The sequence below is a fragment of the Rattus norvegicus genome, chromosome 6 (genome assembly GCF_036323735.1).
Source record: "Rattus norvegicus strain BN/NHsdMcwi chromosome 6, GRCr8, whole genome shotgun sequence".
NCBI lineage: Eukaryota > Metazoa > Chordata > Mammalia > Rodentia > Muridae > Rattus > Rattus norvegicus.
In genome coordinates, this window is record NC_086024.1 from 82,389,264 (window position 1) to 82,408,717 (window position 19,454).

General features: G+C 40.2%; 1 protein-coding gene across 6 annotated transcripts in view; it reads right to left on the reverse strand.

The window, feature by feature from the left end:
* Positions 1 to 4,435: 4,435 nt before the first annotated feature.
* Sec23a (Sec23 homolog A, COPII coat complex component) overlaps positions 4,436 to 19,454 on the reverse strand; it is a 48,896-nt gene continuing 33,877 nt past the window's right edge. For 5 of the 6 annotated variants that reach the window (XM_063262378.1, XM_039112796.2, XM_008764661.4 and 2 more), the window contains 6 exons: positions 18,449 to 18,526; positions 16,612 to 16,773; positions 11,872 to 11,958; positions 10,543 to 10,698; positions 8,942 to 9,007; positions 4,436 to 5,781 (listed from right to left, as the gene is read on the reverse strand). In XM_063262378.1, the coding sequence (XP_063118448.1) occupies positions 5,692 to 5,781; positions 8,942 to 9,007; positions 10,543 to 10,698; positions 11,872 to 11,958; positions 16,612 to 16,773; positions 18,449 to 18,526 (639 nt within the window). In that variant the 3' untranslated portion in view covers positions 4,436 to 5,691. The remainder of the gene's footprint in view (positions 5,782 to 8,941; positions 9,008 to 10,542; positions 10,699 to 11,871; positions 11,959 to 16,611; positions 16,774 to 18,448; positions 18,527 to 19,454) is intronic. The other variant, NM_001105732.2, reaches the window with a different exon arrangement.

The window sequence follows — 19,454 nt, forward strand, 5'->3', positions numbered from 1 at the left end:
ACACACACTCGGTGTTTCTGTGCATGTTCAAGCTGAAGCAGCACTAAGCTGGGTGCTTCTGTTGAATTTTACCTCTTCACAAATGTTCCCAAACATTTAACCTATCAGTATCACATGAGGATTTCACAAAGATTAACTTTTAAATCTCTAGATTAAGCTATTTTTAAATTGCCTTGAAGAAGCTTGGAGGGTCTTAGAAGAAATGTCACTCTGAAGTGACATCTTTACTCATAAGTAATATCTACTCATAATTAATCTACATTCGTTATTCTTTTTTAAGATTTATGTATATGAGTGCTCTATTTTCATGCACACCATAAAAGAGAATCAGATCTATTACAGACGGTTGTGAGCCACCATGTGGTTGCTGGGAATTGAACTCAGGACCTCTGGAAGAGCAGCCATCTATCTCTCTAGCCCCGGACTTCTTAAGAAATGGTTCTAATCCCTATGACAGTTTATTTTAATGGGTTTCTTGATTTAGCTGAAGCAAAATGTAGTCCCCAAAACAGGTTACATGTGCACATAGAAGCAGTGCGTGGACGTGTCCCCCAAAAGGCAGATGAACACAGATCAGAAAAATTGTGGGACAAGGGAGATGGCTCAGTGGTTAAGACTACTTGCTGCTCTTGCAGAGGACGTGGGTTCAGTTCCAAGCACCCACACACACAGGATGGCTTCCAACCATTCATAAGTCCCATGCACTCATAGATGTGCATTCATATACACAAATCTTTAATTTTAAGGCCATGCAGAAGTTAATCACAGCACTTGGAAGTCAGAAGTAGGAGGAACTCTGGTTACATAGAAAGTTCCAGAAAAGCCAGGCTATATAGAAAGACCTGCTCTCAAAAAAAGCAAAGAAGGAGGAGGAAGAGGAGGAGGGGAAAGAAGAAGAGGTAGAGACAGAAGGAAGACAAGACTTGTAAAGTCCTGGTCAAAGGTCACTTGAGGATGCAATATTGGAATCCTATTCAATACATTGTTTTCTGGTCTAAAAGTTGGCAACTTGGTGTCTTTTTTTTTTTTTTTTTGGATCTTTTTTTCCAGAGCTGGGGACCGAACCCAGGGCCTTGCGCTTCCTAGGTAAGGGCTCTACCACTGAGCTAAATCCCCAGCCCCGGCAACTTGGTGTCTTATTTATTATGTATCAGACTGGAGGAAACAACCACCACCTTTGCAGTTGACAAAGGTGCTCTTTAACAGTGAGCAAGGCTGGTAAGCTCTGTAAAAGATGGCTATGTTGTATCAGTTTTTATAAAGTCTGGTGACGTTTGCAAGAAGCTGAGCAAAGGTCATCTATAATACTATCGCCGTCACTGTGACAGGCTAAAAGTCACCTTCTGCATTCTCATAAAACACTCTAAAAGCCTGTTTTGTTCTTTTTAATTTACCACACTTTCCCTTTGCTATCCTTTCATCTTGATAAAAATCACGTTTATCCTCAATTTTCCTCTTCTGGTTTGTAAGTTGTGTCTAGTTTTGGATCTGCTTCGTCTTTCTTTCCTTTCTCCATATGTTTGCATTAACTTCTTTTGTTATTGCTGTGACAAGACAACTGACAAAAAACAACTTAAGGTTGGGTGGACTGATTCTGGCTCATGGTTTGGAGAAGCAGTGCCTTATGGTAGGAAGACCCTGTGGAAGCTGCCCTCCAGCCCTGCGCCTCATGGCGGGCACCCTGGGAAAGGCCCTCAGATTCAGCTGTGGGAATGGATATGACTGCTTGTTCACACCTGCAGATCAGAAAGCAGAGAAAAGGGTGCCAAGCTTTCCCTTTCCCCACATTCCAGTGGACCTCACCTCCTAGTCAGTCCTCACTGGAAACAGCCTTGTGAACATACCCAAGGATGTCTCTTGTGTGATTCTAAATTTAGCCAAACTGGCAGTGAAGATTAACTATCACAATACTAAAATTATTGTTAGTTGTTGGAGGGGAGATGATATAGAAATAAAAATTTAAAGACACAGAAAGAAGAATGAGTTGAATTTTTAAAATTAGATGGTTAAAACAGATATAAGAAATAATGAATTAAGTGTACTGTTCTAGTCAAGATGACGGTCTGTTTTTAATGTTTTTGTTGCCATTCATAGTGTCATGACCAAGGCAGAGTGATATGAAACGTTTGGAAGTGAACAAATAAAAGGTAACATCTGGTCACCAGCAAGCAAGCTGTTGTGGTTGTATTGATAGTAGTGGCATAAAGCACTATACAGGACAGAGCAATCACTATCCAACTGTTAATTTATGATGTTAGGAGAAATAGTAAAATCAAAGAAAGCATGGCAAAGCATAATGTACGAAGGAAATGTGAATGAATGATACAGACACAACCAAATACAAAAACACACGCATGTGCACTGCAGACACAGAGCATAGAAACCAAAGATCCCAAAACTGGGGCAAGAGAAAAAACAGGAATAAGGTGCAAAGGACATGTGTGCTGATGCCATAATGAAGCACATTACTTTGTATACTGACTTAATACAAACTTCGCACACACGCACACACACAGAACTGGAGGTCATTATGTTAAGTAAACCAAACATAGAAAAAATATGCTCTTCCATATATGAAAACTTTTAAAGCCAGGCATGATGTAACATTTGTTTAATCCCAGCACTTAGGGTGGAGAATCATGGATCCCTGAGTTCAAGACCTGCCTAGTCTACAGAACAAGTCTCAGGACAGCCAGGGCTACACAGAGAAACCCTGTCTCAAAAACCTGTAAAGTTACTTTCACAATAGAACAATGCTGCAGAGGGTGGTGCTTGCAGATGCTAACATACAGGTCGAGTGCTAGATTCTAGAGCAGCAATGCTTTAAAAGAACCATCAACATGTTTTTAAGAACTAGCAGGAGCTCAAAAGTTAATACAAAAAAAAAAAAGGAGATGTGCTGATAATCCTGACCACTGCATGTTACAAGCATGTATTGGATCACAATGTACACCCAAGTGTGTATAACTATCTCTAGTAAAAGGAAAAATAAAATATAAATTTGGTTTTGTTACTACACAGATTTTAAATACCAAACCTAAAGTTAACACTTAGATCAAATTAGACACTCAGCTCTACCCTATTTTGTCAACCATGTGTTTAGCACCATTTCCTAGGGTAAGGGCTAGGGTCTGGCAAACATTACATAAAGTGATTAGGCTAAAATGTCTGGACCTTGTTGTAAGGGCAAAGAGAAATGGCAGAGCCCAATTTGTGTTTCAGAAACAGCACTTTTGTCCATCAAGGTGTATTGTATTGAATAAAAGCACTCAATACAAAAGCCAACAATCGAGAGATGGCTCTTCCAGAGGTCATGAGTTCAATTCCCAGCAACCACATGGTGGCTCACAACCATCTGTAAAGAGATCCGATGCCCTCTTCTGGTGTATCTGAAGACAGCTACAGTGTACTTATATATAATGATAAATAAAAAAAAAAAAAAAAAAAAAAAAAAGCCAACAATCTGCACTCAATCCCACAACCCATGTAAAAAGCTGGATGCAGTAAGCACACTTCTACAGTCCCAGCACTCCTCCAGAGAGATGCAAGGTGGGGAGACAGGAGAATCATCTGGAGGCTCGAAAGGCCAACCACCCTGGAGTTGCATCATGGCAGAAGCAAAAAAGACTGTGCCTTGAGGTACAAGTTGAAAACTGACTTTCAAAAGTTGTCCTCATCGATGAGAAGGCTCAGGGGTTAAGAGCACTGACTGCTCTTCCAGAGGTCCTGAGTTCAAATCCCAGCAACCACATGGTGTCTCACAACCATCTGTAATGGAATCTGGCACCCTCTTCTGGTGTGTCTGAAGACAGCTACAGTGTACTCATATAAGTAAAATAAATTAAAAAAAAAAAAAAAGTCATCCTCAGACCTGTACTGGTGGGTGTATGGTGGCACTCATACAGCAGAATCCACATATATGTCACACACACACACACACACACACGAGCACACACTTTCATACTAAAGTAGTATAGTAATCATTGGAAACTATTTTGTAATAGGTACCAAAGTACAACTAAACAAAGTCCCAGTGTTCTTTAGCACAGTTGTCTGATGGCAGTCTACAACAGTTTATTGCACATTTTTCATAAGAATTAGGAGAGAAAAGTCTGAAGACTTCCAACACAAAGAATTGCTGTTTAGAAGAAATGAAAATGCTAATTAAGGTGGTCTGATCCTTAGTGTTCATAGGTGCTGAATCATGACACTGTACTCACACATTTGCACAGCTGTGTGCCAATCAAAAGATTTAGGCCCAGTGCATGGCACAGCCGTTAGTCCCAGCACTTGGGAGGCAGAGGCACCAGATCTCTGAGTGGGAGGCGGGCCTGATCTAAGAACAGGTTCCAGGACAGCCTGAGTAGCATAATGAAGTCCTGTCCAAAAAATCCTCTAATTTTACATTAAGTTTCCCAGGTTAAATAACTAAGAAAACAGAGAAAGGTATATTTTATTGGCATTTTAGCCCAGCACAGTTGAACTGAAAGAAAACAGAACAAAGCAACTCATTTAACCAGTTGAGTATAACAATTGCAAGTTCCTGCTTTGCCACGGTCTGATTGTGTCACGTGAGTGCATCACAGTCACCGCCGCTGCCCAGGGAGCACCCCTCACGTGTGCAGCACTTGATACACAAATTTCATTGTCACACTTATCTGTTTCAGCAATGTAAACATTTGCTACAGGTAAACTTTAAAAGGTAAAAGTGGACGATACTAATCAATAAATCAAACAGAACTATCTCCACATGACATAATTAAACATTAATACTGTCTCAGTAAGAACCACAAATTAATAAATTCATAAAGAAACAGAAACAAAGAGTGAAGTAAAAACTCCTAAAATAGTGTTAAAATACTGAAGAACACAATGAAAATGTATCTAAGAAGGGGAACAATAAAATGATTTAACAAAAACAAAATATGGTTAGTAGCTATGCCAGTCTTATACTGCAAAGAATTTCTTTAATCACCATAACAATATGCTTTGTTTTTCTAGGTTCCTTCCTTTAAAAAGTTACTCGAGTTAGTAAGTGAGTCAGGTTCTCTGTGGGGGTTTCACATTTGATGTCTGCTGTGGGGTTGTTACCTCACTCAAATATTTTAGCTCAAAATAATTTTTGAAAATAACCAAAAACATTAAATTACCTTCACAAAAATTGCTACTATAAAGTCAAATAACTCCTAAATAAACCATAAAATAAATCCAATTTAACAAAGTACAGAATAGCATATACAATGTATGTTTAAAAAAAACCCAGAAAATGACTTCACAAAAAAGCAAACTGTCCATACATCATCACTATTGATTTGTTCCTTTCTGGCTCTTAGTAAATAGACCCTACAAGATCAGGGAGGACACCCAGTGCCACTCTGGATCTGTCTTCAGTATACAAATAAGTGGTATCTGTAATACAAAGCAAACCATTCTAACTCTTTCAACATAATTAAATCGTAAAACTTCAAAGTTATAAAACCAGTTATAATACTGTAGCAGGCAAAACTTGTTCTCATTGCTCTCATTATATTTCAGCTTAATCTACAATCATCAACATTTTTCCATGTCACCTCATACCACACTGAAGCAAAACAGGTTTAGAGAGAGAGAGCTCTGTTGTTTCCACAGATAAATGAAAAAAGCAAAAGAAACTGAAGTAGTAATTCTTGAGTGTCTGACACATCTGGCATATCAAGCAGCACTTGACACAGCAAGTTTCTTCAAATGATCCATGAACACTTGTAAGCTAACATCATCTGTGAGGATTGGTGCTCCGGACTCCTGGAGGAAAAGAAAAGGATTTGTAATAAGAACACAGGTGGTACTGAAGATGTCCATGCAAGTCTCTAAAACAGACAAAAAGAAATCATTTTAAACAGAGTAATGGCCACCATAAGGACCCTGGTTCCTGAGAGCAAAACTTACCTAAATCCCTAGGATTTCCTGAGTAACAGAACTGACTTTGTAGTATGGGGACTGCTCAGAAGATCTAATACACTCAGAATGCCTGGGTTCCTGTGTCTCTATTACTTCCTATCCATGTGGCTCTCAGAGTCCCCGAATCTGTGTTTCTGCACCTACACAGTAACAAGACCTCCCTAAGCCACCAGTGCTGTAAGGAGGACCTGAAGCGTAAAGCAATGGGACATCAGACACACTTAGTAAGCACATGTCAGTACTACATGTTTGGGAATCATCACTGTGTGACACGCAAACACTTGTCCTCATTCTGCACTGATGATTTTCTCAGGAGAGCTCAGATGTCACCAACAACAACCTAGTGGCTACTGATTGTATTCTCCCTGTAGCTGACCTTTTTTATTTTTATTTTTCATTTTACTTAGTTTACACTTCAACACATGGACTCCCAGATCTCTGTATCTCCTATGTTGTTAATTTCCACATATTACAGAAATATTATTTCAAATGTATAAAACACTAATGTTCAGTTCAATTCTATCAAAAAGCAGCAGGGAGTTGGCCTCTATTTTTCAAGTGAGCCTTTTCTGTTTAAAATATTCCAAAAGATAAATGTAAACAACCTAACCCACACCCTTTGGTCCACAACGGTGTCCTGCCTCAAAGATATGCAGGTGATGGTGGCACAAGACTTGTGGGAGTAAACAACCGTTGTCTCAATTGACTTAAAGCCCACTCCATGAGACGGAACCCATCCCCAACACTGAGTAACCAAGAGACACCTAGGATAAAAGCAAATACTACTGTTCTGAGGACAACATAGCAACGAAATGATCCCTAATGACACTCTGCTACACTCATGGATTAGCGCCTTGGTCAGCCATCATCAGAGAAGCTTCCTCCTGCAGCAGGTGGGAACCAATAGAGAGCCACAGCCAGACCTAAACATATGTCTCCATCAATTCCCTCCCTTCAGAGCTCAGGGGTCCCTGAGAAAGAGAGGCAGAAAGAGTGAGACAGCCAGAGGGGATAGGGAAGAAAACCCACCAAGAAAACAAGGCCCTGTTAAGTAGTGGCTCACAGCCTTCCTAATGCTTCAATCCTTGCTCACAGCCCCTCATGCTGTGGTGACCCCAACATAAAGTTATTTTCATTGCTACTTCATAACTGTAATTTTGCTACTGTTATAAATTGTAATGTAAATGTTTTTGGAAATAGAAGCTTGCCAAAAGGGTGACAACCTACTTGTTGAGAACTGCTTCTCTAAATCAACATGATCAGAGCTCATATGAACTCACAGAGACTGGGGTAGCATGCGCAGCCTGTACAGATCTGTACCATACATTAGGGCTTCCAGTTTCATGTTTTTATGGGAGTCCTGAGTGGTGAATGAGTGAGTTTCTGTTCCTTGTGCCTTCTCTTGGGTTCTTTTCCCTCTGTTTCATCTAATTCGATGTGTTAGCTTTTATTGTATATCATATCATACCATATCATACCATACTATATCATATCATATCACACTCCCTTAGAATTCCCTCCAAACAGTCCAGACAACAGCGGGCCCTTTCCATCACCCACCTTCATCAGCCCAGAGCACATCCTACTCACATCTGTGAGTCTGACACAGATGTGACTGAACTTCCTCTAGAAACTTCCTTGGAAGCCCTTCACAATAACTGTGCATTCTTCCACAGTGATGTTGGTATTTTCTTGAAAGCTGACACCTGAATCCTAAGAATGGACTTCATTCTCTTAGTACATGAGGCAGAAAATATTTCTTTTTGAGACAGGGACATCCCATAATATCCCCAAACTGTAAAGCTGACCTTGAACTCCTAAACTTCATGACTCAACCTTTTAAGAGCTGGAGTCACAGAGATATGCTACCATACACAGCTATCACTGGGTTCTTGATTTCTAGTACTCAGAGATCAGATTCCATTAATTTCTAGCAAAATATTCAGCTAGTTAATTCCCAAATTAGAATCATTAAATTAACTTAAACTATAAATTCTGAATCTGAAGTTAGAGTGGCCTGGGTTAAAAACAGGGCCCTGGGCCACCAAGAAGGCTCATTGGGAAAAAGTATTCACCAGTAAACTTGGTGGCCTGAGTTCAATCCCTAGGATCCATACAGTAGGAGAGAACAAACTCCCAAGTTGTCCTCTGACCTCTACATACACTCATGCCTGCATGCAAAATAAATAAATAAAATGTGTTTTAATGCCAATTTTCTCTTCTAATGGGGGGATTAATATATGCCTCATATAAACTTTAACAATTAAATGAAAGTGCATAAAAAAATAGTATTGCTGTAAGAAGAACAGGCAAAATGGCTCAGTGGATAAAAGTATTTGCCCAATGATGAATTCCACTCCTGGAAACCACATCTAGAAGGAAAGAATCAGCTCTGGTAAGTTGCTCTCTGACTTCTGCACTCACTCAGCATAGTGGTATACACCACATTAAATAGTGATTTTTTAATCACACATCAAGATCATAGGGCCAAATGTGGTAGCATATAACTGTAATTCCAGCACTCAGAAGAATGAAGCAGAAGGATCATAATTTCTAAGCAAGGAACTGTCGTGCTGTCTGTGACAGCAGTGAGAGTGCCTGGCTTTGGACAATGGCATGGATAAGAGAGAATGGGTGAGTGGAAACAGACAGAATGGATATGAGTAGCCAGAGATGAGAAAGGGGATTGTAGCTTTGAGTCTTAGAAATAGAGACTAGAAAGGTGCTCTGTCGAAAAAACACCAGGAATCACCAGATGACTATGGTACAGACTTTATTGCTTTTGTCCCCAGTGGATTGGTGCTAAACTCGGAATCTGAAGAGGTCTTATGTGACAGAATCATCTTATTTTCCAAGGTAGCACCAAATATTGGTGATATTTTCTACTCTTCCCTTATATTTTCTCACAGAAATCATCACTGAATATATAGGGGAAATGTACCTTTTACTAAAATAGCTAAGAGCAGAAAAAGAAGCTGTTCCCCAGACTGCTATTCACACTTACCTGCCCCCAGGCATACATGTTATTATGAGTCTGTGAAGGGTTGACTTTTGAAAGAAGGAAACGTGCCTTAAAAGTAAAAATAAATAAACAGTCCTGGTCAGAAACAGACTTAGTAAGATAAGCTATAGACAATAATGCACCATCTAAACCAGCTGAACTGAGTACAATCCAGCATCTAAAACCATTAACTGAGTACAATCTCCCATCTAAACCAGCTGAACTGAATATATTGGTACATTTTGTTAAAGTGTAACACAAAGTTAAACTTCAAAATCCATCGACCACAATATAAATAATATACTCTTTCAATATTACATATTTGTAATAGTCATAAAATATAAACTACTAAATCCCAAACTCGGCACATAAAAGTGGTATGTACAGGACTAGAGAGATGGCTCAGCAGTTAAGAGCACTGGTTGTTCTTCCAGAGGACCCACATGGATTGGATTCCCAGCACCCACATGGTGGGTGACTCACAACTATTTGTAACTAAACCTTTAACCTAGGGCATCTGATTCCCACTCCTGGCTTCTTTCAGTGCTGTATGAGTGTGTTGTGTAGACATAAATGCAGGCAAAGCGCCAAAACATATGAAATAAAAACAAGTTTACAAACTTTTATTTGTAAACATAAAACTTAATTTTAAAATGAGTGTGAAAATACAATCTTACCAACTAGTCGGAAACAAAAGAAGTCTAAAACCTCGTAAAAATAATTTTAATCCACAGGTGATAACTTAGGCAATAGTTTATCTATCCTCTGTAACAGCTAATCATTAATCAATCAATAAATAAATGAATAATTAAATAAGGAAAATAATATACTGATGAATTAATTCAACAAAAATCTTTTTTTTTCTTTTTTCTTTTTTTCGGGGCTGGGTACCGAACCCAGGACCTTGCGCTTCCTAGGCAAGCGCTCTACCACTGAGCCAAATCCCCAACCCCTAAAAATCTTAATTCATTCTAGAACAAAAGCAATCTAATCTTTTGAAATTTAGAATCATACAAAAATCTTTTTCTATTCCCTAAGTAGCTCTAGTTCTAGAAGAAGCCTGGCATTCAACTATTGACTCGTAGTTAGAGTCGGCAGGCTTACAAATGTAATCTCAGTGTCCAGGAGGCGGAGGCAGAAGGAATACTCAACATCAGCCTGAGCTGACCATGTGTGCACGCACAGATCTATTCACTCCATCAAGTCCGTTTTAATACCACGATGTTTTACTGAACCTGACATGATACTTTCTACAAACATGACACAAATTAGAAAACTTCATAGGCCTTAGCATAACAGCTTTAAGAAAAGTGCAGTAAATTACTTTCCAAGCTGCCCTTGTGTTTTTGTAACCCACAGCTGGCACATTATCTGGATGGCATTAAGGCAGTTACAAGAGCCATTATGGAAGCAGAACTAGAGAAAACTGACTGTTTAGGGCAACTAGGCACTGCTTTGCAGCCTCCCCTTCCTGCCTCCTTCCTTGCCCTCGGCCTATGGCATTATGGTACACAACTTTAATCCCAGATGGCTTATGGTACAATCAGAACCCAGGCAGGATCACCTCTCTGTGGCCCTGATATGGGACACAGGTTGTTCCTCACCTGGCTGCCACCATGCTCGGTGTCAATGTATCTCGGCATGGGGAATCTGGAGTGAAGAATCTCTTGTGCGTCATCTACTGGGGCTTGCAGGAGGTGTCGGAAATTTTCATATTCTGGCATGTCCTGGTATCCAGACTTCCGCCACTGTGCTATAGTCTAATTTTAAAACAAAGGAATTATTTTAAATTTCCTGGTGATCTAAAATTCTTGAGTAGATTTTTCTTCAAAGGAAGTTATCTTGAGAAAACAAGAGACTGTGAGAAAATACTCCCACTAACCTCAACTTTAAAAATTATAAGTACTTATTTCAGTGGAGAAAATATAAAAGAATATATTATTAAATATAAAATAAGCATCTTCTGTGATGGTTTGAATAAGGACGGCTCCCATAGACTCATGTGTTTGAATGTTTAGCCCATGGGGAGTGGTACTATTAAGAGGTGTGGCCCTATTAGAGGATGTGTGTCACATGGAGGCAGGGCTTTGAGAGAAGGTGCTTAAGCTCTGCTCAGTATAAAACACAGTGGTCTCCTGGCTGTCTTCAGATTAAGATGTAGAATTCTTGGTTCTCTCCAGTACCATGTCTGCCTACACACTGCCATGCTTCCCACCATGATAATCGACTGAACCTCTGAACCTGTAAGCCAGTCCCAAATAAATGCTTTCCTTTATAGAAGTTGCCTTGGTCATGATGTCTCTTCATAGCAGTGACATCCAAAGACACTTCTTCAATTTAAAAGTCAACGGAAAACTAGGTGCAATAAGCACAGAAAGCTGGGGTGGAGGTTTCTTAAACCAATGGACACTGTGAGTAAGCCAGATCAATGGAGGGAGGAGTCCAATATAAAAACAGTTGAAAGACAGTAAGATAGACCAGGTACAACGGTGCACGCCTATGATCCTAGAATAGGCAAATACAAGACTATCAGCTCAAGCTTGAGGTCAGCCTAGTCAGCTTACCAAGTCCCTGACCAACCAGGGCTACAAAGCTTGACCCTGCTTCAAAAACTGAAAACAAAAGGAACATAAAGAAATAGAAAGTAAAACTATACTATTTTTAAAACTTAAAAGAAATAGGAACACCAGAAAAAAATTACAACACTATGTATGATATCAAATTAGTATCAAACAAAACGTCTTTTCCTTTCTGTGAGGGGTTTTTTTATTGCATATTTCCTAGAGAAAATTAGTGACTTTCAAGAAGTCTTCACCAGTACAGTTATTCTTTTCTTTTTGTTTTTTTGATAGTCTCTCTAAATAGTCCTGAAACTCACTGTATAGACCAGATCAGAGTACAAATATTTCACATAGATAAATCTATCATCTTACCTCACCGTGATAAATCAGGATCTGGAAAAACGTGTCCATGAGGAGAATTCGATCTGCGAGAATGCTGCTGCTATCGAGAAGCACCGGCTGAAACGAAGCAGTGACAAGGTAAGGGTATCATCTCAGTCTTTTTCACTTATCTTACATCTGCATACAAGTAGTGGCTATTATAGCATTGTTAATAACACGTGCTTTTGTACCTCCTGCTTCCCCTTCATCTATCTCTGAAATTTTAAAGTTACCAAACATTTCCAGACATTGTAAATTCTCAATGTATTTTAATTTTCTAAGGAATCTAATACTGAAATAATTTTAAAAAGTCAATATGCCAGGCATTATGGTATACAACTTTAATCCCTGTACTTGTGAAGCAGAGGCAGGTGAATCTCTGTGAGTTCCAAGCCAATAGAGCAAGTTCCAGGCCAGCCAAAGCTATATACAGATTGTCTCAAAAAACAAAAACAAAACAAAATGAAAAACTTTTTTAAAGATTTAAGAAATCAAAGATGACCTCTAAGCCTGCTGACACTAAACTGAGAGAGAGATAAATAAAAGGCCTGGGATATAAGAAATGCAGGGTGCATGAGGAAACAGCTCTCAATATGAAATGGAGCAGCGCGAATTAATTATAAGCTGGAGAAAGCCAGGTGGAAAGATGGCTACTGAAGCTAAGGGTTAGACTGCGTCGTTCAGAGAAGCTAAGGGTTAGACCGCGTCGTTCAGAGAAGCTAAGGGTTAGACCGCGTCACTCAGAGAAGCTAAGGGTTAGACCGCGTCACTCAGAGAAGCTAAGGGTTAGACTGCGTCGTTCAGAGAAGCTAAGGGTTAGACCGCGTCACTCAGAGAAGCTAAGGGTTAGACTGCGTCGCTCAGAGAAGCTAAGGGTTAGACTGCGTCGTTCAGAGAAGCTAAGGGTTAGACCGCGTCACTCAGAGAAGCTAAGGTTAGACCGCGTCACTCAGAGAAGCTAAGGGTTAGACCGCGTCGTTCAGAGAAGCTAAGGGTTAGACCGAGTCACTCAGAGAAGCTAAGGTTAGACCGCGTCACTCAGAGAAGCTAAGGGTTAGACCGCGTCACTCAGAGAAGCTAAGGGTTAGACCGCGTCGTTCAGAGAAGCTAAGGGTTAGACCGCGTCGTTCAGAGAAGCTAAGGTTAGACCGCGTCGTTCAGAGAAGCTAAGGGCTAGACCGCGTCATTCAGAGAAGCTAAGGGTTAGACCGCGTCATTCAGAGAAGCTAAGGGCTAGACCGCATCACTCAGAGAAGCTAAGGTTAGACCGCGTCATTCAGAGAAGCTAAGGTTAGACCGCGTCGTTCAGAGAAGCTAAGGGTTAGACTGCGTCACTCAGAGTCATTCAGAGAAGCTAAGGGTTTGACCGCGTCGTTCAGAGAAGCTAAGGGTTAGACCGCGTCGTTCAGAGAAGCTAAGGTTAGACCGCGTCGTTCAGAGAAGCTAAGGGCTAGACCGCGTCGTTCAGAGAAGCTAAGGTTAGACCGCGTCACTCAGAGAAGCTAAGGGTTGGACCGCGTCACTCAGAGAAGCTAAAGGCTAGACCGCGTCACTCAGAGAAGCTAAGGGTTAGACCGCGTCATTCAGAGAAGCTAAGGTTAGACCGCGTCATTCAGAGAAGCTAAGGTTAGACCGCGTCGTTCAGAGAAGCTAAGGGTTAGACTGCGTCACTCAGAGTCATTCAGAGAAGCTAAGGGTTAGACCACGTCGTTCAGAGAAGCTAAGGGTTAGACCGCGTCACTCAGAGAAGCTAAGGGTTAGACCGCGTCGTTCAGAGAAGCTAAGGGTTAGACCGCGTCGTTCAGAGAAGCTAAGGTTAGACCGCGTCGTTCAGAGAAGCTAAGGGTTAGACTGCGTCGTTCAGAGAAGCTAAGGGTTAGACCGCGTCGTTCAGAGAAGCTAAGGGCTAGACCGCATCACTCAGAGAAGCTAAGGTTAGACCGCGTCGTTCAGAGAAGCTAAGGTTAGACCGCGTCACTCAGAGTCATTCAGAGAAGCTAAGGGTTTGACCGCGTCGTTCAGAGAAGCTAAGGGTTAGACCGCGTCGTTCAGAGAAGCTAAGGGTTAGACCGCGTCGTTCAGAGAAGCTAAGGTTAGACCGCGTCGTTCAGAGAAGCTAAGGGCTAGACCGCGTCGTTCAGAGAAGCTAAGGTTAGACCGCGTCACTCAGAGAAGCTAAAGGCTAGACCGCGTCACTCAGAGAAGCTAAGGGTTAGACCGCGTCATTCAGAGAAGCTAAGGGTTAGACCGCGTCATTCAGAGAAGCTAAGGTTAGACTGCGTCGTTCAGAGAAGCTAAGGTTAGACCGCGTCACTCAGAGTCATTCAGAGAAGCTAAGGGTTAGACCACGTCGTTCAGAGAAGCTAAGGGTTAGACCACGTCGTTCAGAGAAGCTAAGGGTTAGACCGCGTCGTTCAGAGAAGCTAAGGTTAGACCGCGTCGTTCAGAGAAGCTAAGGGTTAGACCGCGTCGTTCAGAGAAGCTAAGGGTTCGACTGCGTCACTCAGAGTCATTCAGAGAAGCTAAGGGTTAGACTGCGTCACTCAGAGAAGCTGAAGGTAAGGAAGATGAAAAGACGGAGCCCTTGCCAAGTGAAGAGGCTCATGCCTGTAATCGCAGCACTTGAGAGGCTGAGGCAGGAGGATCATTGAATTACAGGCCAGCCTGGGCTACAGAGTAAGACCCTCTCTCAAACAAAAACTATTAACACCTTATCTTTTTTACGGACTTAGACTTAGAAGTCTAAATGGGGGAAACCAGGAAAATGAGACTAAAGAACTTTCTGTGGGCAGAAAAAAACTGGGAAGGACTAGTCGTTACCAGAATGCCAGAACAGAATGAAAGGATTGGAAGGAAAGAGCACTCTCCAGAAAAATGCTATTGAGAGTTTGTTAAAGGATGCTGTCCAGCATGGGTGACTTATATTATGATATTATAATTACAATATTATATAAGTTTGGAAGGAGGTCAAAAGTATAGACAACATGGTTGGAGAGAGAACACAATGGTTAACCAGACTTGATGCTCTTCCGAATGTTCTGAGTTCAGTGTCCAGAATTCACATCAAGCAGCTCACAACCTCAGGTAATTCTGGCTATAGGGGACAGAGCAGTCTCTTCCGTCCTCCATGACCACACACATGCACATGCACATACTAACACATACACACATATAGGTAAAATTAAATATTTTTTTAAAGTATGGAGGCTGAAGAGATGGCACAGCGACTACATGCTGTAATGCTCGTTCCAGGGGACCCTCCACCTCTTCTAGCCTTCTCAGACACCAAACAAGTTGCAGGCACACAAAACATTCAAATAAAAAAAATTAACTATGGACAACAAATAACTTTGAGTTTAACTGTGCCAGGAGGCCAAGAGATTAAGTGATAATCAGAGAAAATAAAGCAAACAGTAGGTCTTGATTTGCTTTTAAAAATGAGTGCTATTAAAAGTTACTATGTTAATGAGAATGGCCCAGATTGGGGGAAGAGGGCCAGGAACCAGGAGAGAAAGAGATAAGTCTAAATAAAGGCAAGGCATTAGGCAAATGCAGTTACAGAATGGCTAGGATTGACCAAGGTCAGGAGCTCAAAATGAAGGACCCCGTTCTCTTCTGAGCTCTTTTACAATTCTCAGGTGTCTACAACTTATACATGTTACTCTGAAATAATAAAGTTATTACAAAATTTACTTTTGTGATCCAAGGAACTATAAGTCCAACAAGTTATTTTTTGGTTAAAAAAAAGAAAGAGGGGCTGGGGATTTAGCTCAGTGGTAGAGCGCTTACCTAGGAAGCGCAAGGCCCTGGGTTCGGTCCCCAGCTCCGAAAAAAAAAAAGAACCAAAAAAAAAAAAAAAAAAAAAAAAGAAAGAAAGAAAAGGAGTAGCAGGCCAGGCATGGTGGCACATGCTTACAATCCCAGTACCAATGCCAGATGCGAAAGCAGGAAAAGTCTCTGAGTTTGAGTTCAGCCTGATCTACCTAGTGAGTTCCAGAGTAGCCAAGACTACACAGAAAAACCTTGTGTCAAAAAGACAAAAAAAAAAAAAAGTAACAAAAGGCATCATTTTACCTGCAACTTTATAATACTTGAGGTAAAAAAAAAACAATCAATAGATATCATAAACACCCAGTTATAGTGACCTTTCCTAAAGTACTATTTCCTAACACAACCGCTATATAGTTATATAGTTTTAAATTGTAAAATGAACAATTCAAACTATCAGAAGGAAAGCTATTTATTTGATAACAGATAAAAGTGTGTTGAACACTTTTCCAAAACACTTTTCCAAAACAGCCTAGAGAATGGCTTTATCAATTGTATCTTATATTCTCAAAGGAATAAAGGGAAATGAGACACGTGAAGAGACTTAATTTTGACAGAATGTCCTGTCAGACATTAAGCTATGAAATTAGCCATCTCTTCCAGAATCGTAATCATTTCTAAGCCTTGTTAAAGGAAGGCAAAGAGCAATCATTAACCCTAAGTAGCTTTATCAACCAAACACAATCACCCAAGAGTATCTTTTATAGTATTTGTATCATTTTAATACTTTTGTTTTACTTAATGATATAACCTACTTGATATGTAGTTAAACACTCAGAAATACCTTTAAGTGAGTATCCTGAGATAATTTAACAAACTCCAACTTCATTTCAAAACAGCAGTTGTCGGTCACTGTCTTAATGCCACACCTCACAGTAACGATCGCTCTCTCCCTTTCCTTACCTCTGGTGGGCCACTGAAGGAATAGGCATACAGAATGGGCTGGATCATGATTAGAGACTGTGTCAGATCCTGGCGCATGAAATGGTGGCGATAGTATGAACTCTCATCAGGACTGTTGTTAAAAACTTGCAAGAAGGGAGATCTTCTTAAATGAAACATAAACTACAAGATAAAGCAGGTGAGATTTTTAAAAAAGAGCTTTTACTGGTGTTACTATGGCAATAGCAATTCTGTAACAACAAAATATTTGCTTGCATCATTGTTTCACATCAGCAACATGAAAACACACATTCTGTTAAGAATATACTAAAGTAGTACTGGAGGGATGGCTAAGCAGTTACTTTTGGGGTTCACTTCTCCCTGTAACTTAATTTCAGAGTATCAGAAGCCCTGGTCTCTGCAGGCATTTGCACATATATGGTACACATAAGTTTATACAGGGGCATACACAGACATATTAAATAAATAAATAAGTGCCTTTAAAAAAAAAAGAATAGCCTAAAGTATATCACAAGAAAGCTTGTCCTGGGCTGGAGAGATGGCTCAGCGGTTAAGAGCACCCGACTGCTCTTCCAGAGGTCATGAGTTCAATTCCCAGCAACCACATGGTGGCTCACAACCATCTGTAAAGAGATCTGATGCCCTCTTCTGGTGTATCTGAAGACAGCTACAGTGTACTTATATATAATAAATAAATAAATCTTAAAAAAAAAAAAAAAAAAGAAAGCTTGTCCTGCTGCCTTGTATGGCCTCAGTGGGAGAGGATGGGCTTGGTCCTGTGGAGGCTTGATGCCCCAGAGAAGGAGGAGCAACCTCTTAAAGTCAAAGGGGAGGGGGATTGTGGAGGGGGAACAAAGAAGGGGAATAAGATTTTAAATGTAAATAAATATTTTTCTAAGAAAAAGGCTTGTCCTGATGTTTATGAGTTACACTGTGGTAGTGAGATGGCCCCAAAGTTAAGAGAGCTTGCTAGGCAAGCGTGAGTTCTGCTCCACCACCCAAATAACAAGCTATACAGGCAAGTTAAGGTCTAGTTCAGCTGGAGGAAAACAAAAAAGGGCCAGGCAATGGTGGCACATGCCTTTAATCCCTCTGTAAGTTTGAGACCAGCCTAGTCTACATAGTGAGTTATAGGACACTCAGGGCTCTGTTACACAGAGAACCCCTATCTCAAAAAACAAACAAACAAACAAACAAGAAAAACAAGAGGGAAAAAAAGGTTGAAGTTTCGGACAAAGCTTTTATAGTCAAAAATGAATTTCACTGAAATACTGAAGGTGCAAATGCACAATCCCAGTAAGACTAAGACAAGAACACGACAAGTTCAAAGCTAACCCTGGCTACAGAACAAGACTCTCTCTCAAAAACAGGAAAAAAAAAAAGAGACAGTCAAACACAGAGAGGTAAAGGTACTGTAAGGCAAGTTTAAGCTCACATTCCTTACCTGGTATGGCATTATAAAGTTGTTCACACTCATGTTTCTTACCCAGTTTGGCATTATAAAATTGTTCACATTATCTCATTGGTAAAATAACTTCATGTAAATTTATTTGGTATCACTGTAATGAGAACCTTTTCTCTTAGAGGGCAAGCTAACAGGGTTTAACCTTGCTTATACCCACAGTAAGTCTTTAAGCACCACAATAGGGTTTTTTTTTTCATTGACCACATGCATAAAATTAACTTCTAAGTTATCCCAACGTTTAGCTAACTAAAAGAATAATCCAGTAAAATACGTTCATATGTGATTACTAAAAGACAAACAACAAAAAAGATGAAACTCAATGGTACTGGTAATAAGAGAAAAGAACATGGTCTTGGTCTTTGACCTACTTACCTGTGGATAAAGGGAAAATGTTTCTGAAAACCGGAAGGAATTTGGATCATCTTTGTGATACTCTCCAAATTTCTGACACTAAATAAAATAAAATATTAGCAATTTGTTTCTGGCATAGTAACTAAACATTCTGCCCATTAAAAGTCTATTTATAAAAAGTTGTGCTACTTTTAAGGAGACAAATATTCAACATAGGGTAAAGTTGGAATAATATGTATTGATTTAGCAAGGGACTGATTACAACCAAAAAAACTATGTGAATTTCAGAAATGCAGCAACCCACCCTAAAATGTTTAATTTGTTGTTATAAGCAAGTGTCTTTGGTAGCAAATAAAGAATACATAAATGCCAATGGGAGGAGAGAGGAAGCCGACAGAGACTTCCTAAGACTACCACAGTATCTTTTTCAATACTGCCCAAAGATAGAAAGGCAGAAAATCAATACACTACAACATCTACAAAAATAAATTTCTGGTACAAAGTATGCTATACTGAAAGTGCCCAAAAGAAAAAAAGTCAAAGGAAAACCAAGCCTAGTGAAGAAAAAGATTTACAGAAGCAGAAATTAGAATGAGATAAGGTCATGTCACAGACAACAGAAAAGCAGGTCATGTATGAGACCATGGCAAGAGGCATTCAGTTGTCTCGCACAAAAATGAGCTCCTACTGTTCTACTTCAACCGTCATGACCTTAGCCACCAGCCTCGCTTTGTTAAGCAAAAAGTCTCTGCCCCAGAGACCAATGTATTGGAGGCTTGGTCACCAGCTCACAGCACCAGCAGGAGGAAGAGTGCCTAATGGGAGGTATTTTGGTCCATGGGGCATTCCTTGATGTGAACTATGGAATCAGTTTTTCTCACTGCTGCATCACCACAGGCCTAAAACAACAGGCCAAAGATCATAAACCAAAACCTCTAAATTGATCAGCCAAAACAGACCTTTCTGTGTTGTGGTGAATGAAATGTGACTAATATTTGGATAATGCCATTCTCCGCTTTGGGCCTCA